Source organism: Symphodus melops, assembly GCF_947650265.1.
Source record: "Symphodus melops genome assembly, chromosome: 1".
NCBI classification, from domain to species: domain Eukaryota; kingdom Metazoa; phylum Chordata; class Actinopteri; order Labriformes; family Labridae; genus Symphodus; species Symphodus melops.
The window spans coordinates 51,313,025-51,319,563 of NC_136691.1; the positions used below are offsets into that span (position 1 = coordinate 51,313,025).

The 6,539-nt window shown below is 41.1% G+C and overlaps 1 protein-coding gene across 1 annotated transcript; it reads left to right on the plus strand.

The window, feature by feature from the left end:
* Positions 1-2,709: 2,709 nt before the first annotated feature.
* Positions 2,710-5,864, plus strand: elovl7a (ELOVL fatty acid elongase 7a). The gene is made up of 7 exons (XM_079369611.1): positions 2,710-2,816; positions 2,911-3,101; positions 4,009-4,089; positions 4,218-4,274; positions 4,377-4,482; positions 4,583-4,719; positions 5,230-5,864. Exons 1-7 carry the CDS (start codon positions 2,753-2,755, stop codon positions 5,476-5,478), a joined length of 885 nt encoding a protein of 294 aa, XP_079225737.1. The 5' UTR covers positions 2,710-2,752; the 3' UTR covers positions 5,479-5,864.
* The last annotated feature ends 675 nt before the right edge of the window (positions 5,865-6,539 follow it).

Below are 6,539 nucleotides of genomic sequence, written 5' to 3' on the forward strand. Positions count from 1 at the left end.
TCCCGAGGGAAATTCAGGACACCTAATGTCATTGTGTAAGCTTATCAGTGTTTCTGCAGCTGAGTGGAGGAGAGTCTCCCTCACACGGGAGTAACCAGGCTCTCAGAAACACATGCTGTGTTGTTGTCATTCTTTGTTGAGTTAACATCGGCTCTAAATTAACATCTCTTTAGAAAGTGCTGCTGTCATTCCTGCCTGAAACTGCAGCGAGGAGGGAAACTGAAACCTTTCCCTCTGTCCGAGCCCCATCCCAGTTTTACATGATGTTTCTGTTGCCAAGTGAACTCTTGACCTTGAAAGGGGGCTTCACAAGCACCCTACTGTATCGCATTACACTTACAGTAGAATGCTAGAATTTTGACATATAGAAGTATTTCTTTTATATCAAGCCAGCAATGTTGATTGTGATTATGAACTCTAGCTATATACATGGGGGATAATGTTTCTGTTCATCTGATACTATAATGAACAGGTCAGATTGCTGTTTCCCATGTAACCTGAGGTGTCTTGAATTGTTCATCTTTTCTCTGACTATAAAAAAAACCTCACTTTTTCACCACCTGAGTAATCTCCCTGTAGGCTAAATTTAGTGAATTTTTTGTTAAAAAAAAAAAGAAAAACTACTTGGTCAGCCCCATTTTTTTCTAATGAAACCAAATATTTATTGTCTGCCAGTGATATTCTTTATAGTTACGAAATCTTTGCACGTTCCCGGTGAGATACCAGTGAAGTATGCACACTTCTAGAATTCTCGGCCAATCAGAGAACAACGAGTTGCGGTTAGAGCGCAAGCCCCGCCCCCGGGCGGCCTCCATAAGTCGTGATGAGCGCGCAGCATCAGTGAAGTGAGCAGTCGGACGCACCTGTGAGAGAGGACCGGCAGGTGAGCCGGGGGGTTTGATTCAAAGCGTCTGCGGAACAAGAGGATTTTCATTGATTTTTCAGCACAAAAGGTTGGTAAAAATAGACTTTCGAATTTCATGTATGTCCGTAAAATGATCACAAAACTCAAAGTTTGTCGACGTTTAAATCTGAGCAGACCGGTGCGTCGACGTGAAAGCGTGCCTGTGATAACTGAAGCGCTTCATTGTGAGCCTGGTGCTACCTGTTGAACTTGTTCTTCGTCAGTTGCGTCACCTGTGTCTCATCAGCTCAGCCCCCAAGTGAGGAGCGATACAGGTGTGGGGAAAAAAAGGATGTGGGCTCGAAGTAGACTAATTATCTAATTTTGGTGCATTTAAAGTCAAACTAACCAGGATTGTATAACCGACAATAATGTGATCTTTATAAAATGAGCGTTAAACATGACCCTTAACCTCAAACAGCATCTCTAAACATAGACTAAGTATGATCTTGACCGGTTTCACTTCTTAAGTTAAATGTCAACTGCTTTCATTGTGGCTCGGTTGGAGGACACAGGAGTAGAAACCAACATTAATTTCCCCCGTTATTGCGTGAATCGTTGATTGGCAAGTCTAAGCTTGTCATGTCGTCATTAGTGCGCAGACTCTCTTTCACCCTTTAACTTCACCTCTCCCTCCTACGGCCAGACACACCTTGAAAACCTGCCATGTAGGGTTATTTCCTTTTTTTACATTAAGAAATTGGACGTTGGTGTTAAATCTCATTCTTATCAAATAGAAATAACGCTTTCTATACCTATAAATGTACAATATTGTGAAATGCCGAAAGTGTGTGAGTGTGTAAGTCTCAGAGGTTTCCCATTTTGTTGAATTCCCCAAAACACAGGAACGTTTTATAAACCAGACAGTATAGTAACTGTGAGCTTTCTCAAACTGAAACAAAAATCCATCCTGTAACTCTGCCACACATGGCACCAGAATTTAAACCTGGCGTTTTGTCAGTGGTTAAAGCTTCTCAGATTTCATATTTATGGTCACTGTTTTTTGCAGGGTTTTTTTTTTAAAATATGGCTTTATTTCCATTACACCTCTGCATGTTTTCTTGATTATCGCACGCGTATGCATAGTACAACTATGCATGTGTCTCTCTTGCTCTTTACCAGCCCCCCTCCCCCCTCCTCTCTCTCCAACAACAGTGGGACACACTGACTGCTACTCATTGTACTCCTCAGACACTCTTGGCTTTGTTTGCTCAGAGTGCCTGAGTGGCCCTTTTCCTCCTCTACAGTCCAATTTCAGCAATGACACTGAGAAATAAGTGTACTTCTGCAGTGGCGTAGTGATGTTAAGATTCCAGTACAAATCAAGTGATTTAAGATCCAGGTTTCTATGTCACGGCAACAATTACTACAGACACTTAAGTATCAAAACACTACCACTGTATTATGTCATTTAGATCATGCTCGATCAGCTCCAGCAGCTTTCGATTAGCGACTCGTGTCGGACTCTTTATTTTTCACACGCCTGTGGTTTTTGATGCTGCTGATCAGTAAAGTGTAGTAGAGGTTCAAGTTCTCTTGTCACCTCTACAAATCACAGCCATTGTAACATTGTTTTCTCAACTTGTTTGGGGACCTTATCTGATCCATAAGAGCAGCAGGTTGTAAGACACTTAAGTTCTTGTCTGATATTAAACAAAAATGGAAACTATTGGCCTTTAGTCCCATCTAAAGTGCTGTCCAATTTAAGTGGTTTATCATCCACTGAAGATGTGTACAGACTTCTTCTGACTCACTGACTCTGCGTCTAATCGAAAGTGGTCTGCGCTGCATTTCTTCCTAACCTCTACCTTGTGCATTTCCCTTCTAGGTGGACAGATCTAGTCCAAAATGGAATTTGATCGTATAAAGTCATCAGCTGCACTCCTTTATGAAGAGTTCATCCGAAATGCAGGTGAGTCTTGAAACACTGAATGAAGAGAACAAGCATTCAGAACTGCTCCTTGTCCCGTTTGTGACGGTAAGACTTTCCACTTTTCCTCCTGAAGACAAGCGGACAGAGGACTGGCCCCTCATGTCGTCCCCCCTCGTCCAAACCATCATCATCCTGGCATACATTTACTTCGTCACATCTTTGGGGCCTCGGATAATGGAGAACCGCAAAGCCTTCGACCTGAAAGGGATTCTCATCGTGTACAACTTTGGTGTAGTGGCGCTCTCGGTCTACATGTCCTATGAGGTGAGTCATACGCTGCAAGAGTGACATGAATGTTGTACTTCCCACTAATGCATGCCACCTACTTGTAACTGAGTATTTCTTGCCTTGTGGAGTTCATTGTTCACGAAAAGCTACCATGACGCATTCCACAGGCAGTGTTGTGACACGTGCGTGCTCATGGACTTTTCTTGTAGTTTTTTGTTTATTTTTCTCCTTTTTTTTTTTTTTGCGCTGAGGATAAACCAGCTCGGCAGGTGTACTGTCTTTTGCAAGGTTTCCTGTGAAGTGTAAAACTTCCAGCGTGACTGATTCTTGTCAAGCAAACGTAGTTTTGTTGTGCTGTGCATGCAATGTTTATATCCCAAGGGAGGATTGGATTATGCATTTATAGATTGTAAAATCAATCAAATGTTGCCCATGTAGACTGTGCAGTTTAGACGGTGTGCAGGACTTTGCATGCAGTTTATTGTGATTTAAATTAATGTTAATGACAAGTAAAATAAGCGGGTCTGAATAATTGGGAAATATTAACACTTTACGTGATGTAACTTTAGTGGCAGAGAACCAAATCTTCCTCACATGAGTAACAACAATTTTTGCCTCCATGTGCACAAGAACAACCTCAACCTCACATAGAGACTGTTTCCTCAGTGTGCTGATAATCACTTCCTCTCACAGCAGATGTTTCACACAATGAAAATTCAAATATTGAAGTAGTCTTTTCGCAGACGATCTTGTTTGCAGTGTAGATCATAAAGGGGCATCAATTAATGTCTATTTTATAACCAGCTAAATACTTCACACAGTAGTTTTACTTGTAGAATTCACTTGTACAGGGATATATTTTGGCACATTACTTTTTCAAAGGTTTTAAAAATGGGCCTTTTCCACAGTCTTGAAGGTGTCATTAACAAAATTGTGTCCACAGTTTGTGATGTCAGGATGGGGAACAGGATACAACTTCCGCTGCGACCTGGTCGACTACTCTACTTCGCCACAGGGTCTTAGGGTAAGTCAGTTATTACACATTTTGATAAACTGCAGAATCCTAATGTTAAGTTTTGTTTTAAACATGGATGTGCTTATTGTGGATTTATTTATTTTTTGAACCAGTACTGAAATGTTCTTTTCCTCTAGATGGCAGCAACATGCTGGCTGTATTACTTCTCCAAGTTCATTGAGATGTTGGACACGGTAAGTAACACGGGTGTAAAACTGTCAACTAAAACCTTGAACCTTTTCAGCCTGTATTCCCAGTTGTGCTGATTTTGACCAGCTTTACGTCTCTCTTTTCAGATCTTCTTTGTCCTGAGAAAGAAAAACAGCCAGGTGACATTTCTTCACGTCTACCATCACTCCATCATGCCCTTCACCTGGTGGTTTGGAGTTCGATTTGCAGCAGGTATTCCTCTTCTTCCTTCCTTGTGCTTTTGTTAGGCAGTATCATCCCTGATAATGATGTGGCACTTAGTAATGTTATTTGATACTCATTAATTTTTCAGGTGGTTTGGGAACTTTCCACGCCCTGCTGAACTGTATAGTCCACGTCATCATGTACTCATACTATGGCCTGACTGCTTTGGGCCCCAGCTACCAGAAGTACCTGTGGTGGAAGAAATATCTCACAACCATCCAGCTGGTATGTTTTCTGTTAGACACGATGCTCTCTTCTTGGTTTATCTAAGTTCTCGGAGCTGGTGTTAATTGTTGTTTAAGGGAATGTAAAAAAAAATGTTTTAAGTATTTGCACTGGAGAGGTCTTGCGTTGTTGATGGCCCTTCAACTGAGATGTCTGACTACTTTACAAATCTCAATGATAGGTGGCATTATTATTACTTGTGTATATATATCTCATCTCTCATTTGCATTTAAAGAAACTGTCAACAAAAGAGGAAATTTGAAGTGGAAACTGCAAGTTCAAAGAATCTGGCATTTTGCCAGTGCAGGGATTTGTTGGCTAAAGTTAAGGACAACAGTAATGAATGAATACCATTGACTCTCACATGAAACGGGAAAACCTGGGGCAAAAGTTTTTAGACTTTTTTTTTTTTTAAGTTCAACCAAAGCAACATATTTTTAAGAGTGCAGTGACCCTAGGTTCTTGTTTATTTAAAAGGTTCATGTTAACCCTTCCTTTGTCACTCCCCAGATCCAGTTTGTCATGGTTACCAGCCACATATCCCAGTATTTCTTCCTGAAGGACTGCCCCTACCAGTTCCCTGTCTTCATCTACATCATTGGCCTGTACGGCCTGATTTTCCTGTTCCTCTTCCTCAACTTCTGGTACCACGCCTACACCAAGGGAAAGAGGCTGCCTAAAGTGCTGCAGAACCAGACATGGGCACACCACTCCAACGGGGTCATGAATGGAAACGCCAGTCATGACAAAGAAGAGTGACGCAGGACCGGGCCTGTCGGGGTTTCAGGGTTGACCTCATTTACGCAAGAAAGCCACAACAGACAGTCTGACGTTCAATCCCAATTTGTTTTGGACTTAAATGTTTGATTGCATTTCTACTCGCTATTGCAAAAGACAATCTTTAACTTATGACCAAAACTATATTTAAGAGGTTTACTGACCCGAGCTGAAGGGTTTTTAATCTTGTTCGTTTTTTTTTGTTTTTTTTTTGTTTACACTGAAGATAGGGTTCAGCTATGGAAGTTTCCAATATCTCCTAATCAAAAAAAAAAAAAGTGGTTTAAAATATATGTTTCAAATGGACTCATGACTTGCTGATTGAATAGCTTCACCTGTAAGACTGTAGTGTCGGACCCTCAGTCGAACTGAGCCTCCTCCAAACGCTTCTAACACACATCAGTTTTTACTTTTTATGACTCGATGTTCCTCCTCAGAAGACTTATAGGAAATCCAGTATAGGTTTTAAAAAAACTGTGCACTGATAAGTTTATTTAATTTGACCGTTAATTGGTGGTACACATGCCCTGTTGTTTGGGTCATCGTTAAATGGTTGTATGCATGCAGAACAAGGTGATCACATATACATGCCCACTCCTCTATGGCTTGAGTCACAGCCTCGCTGATGGTGCAGAGATTTGGTGTAAAGAGCGGTCTTCATTCAGTTAGCTCAACACATTCTCCTATGAAGCACTGGTGTGACAGTGATGCTTGAGAGGAAGGCTAATGAACCAGTCTGCGTCTTGTCGGACCCAGAACAGAGTTGGAGTTAAACTACTTCCGTACTGAGGTGAATAACACTGTCTTTAACAGAACTGCACGATTAGTATGTTGTGTTTTTTTTTTTTTTTTTTTTTTTTTTTTTTTTTTTTTTTTTTTAAAAGTCAGACACAAACATAAGCAGTTTTGCTTGCCCACGTTTCAGTATTTAACTTTGTGTGTTGAAGCGTCATCAGACAGCTGGAGTCGGGCAGTGTATCGGACTGAGGTCTGGAGTAGTTTTTAGTTACCATGATCGTAAAGTGAATGTAACGCTCTGCTCC

What these genes read in the sequence shown, in the direction of transcription:
- elovl7a (XM_079369611.1), top strand. Translation starts at nt 2,753, where the DNA reads ATGGAATTTGATCGTATAAAGTCATCAGCTGCACTCCTTTATGAAGAG. An exon ending in CTTCGCCACAGGGTCTTAGG is followed by an intron (nt 4,090 to 4,217) that starts GTAAGTCAGTTA and finishes CTTTTCCTCTAG; the next exon opens with ATGGCAGCAACATGCTGGCT. An exon ending in TCATTGAGATGTTGGACACG is followed by an intron (nt 4,275 to 4,376) that starts GTAAGTAACACG and finishes CTCTCTTTTCAG; the next exon opens with ATCTTCTTTGTCCTGAGAAA.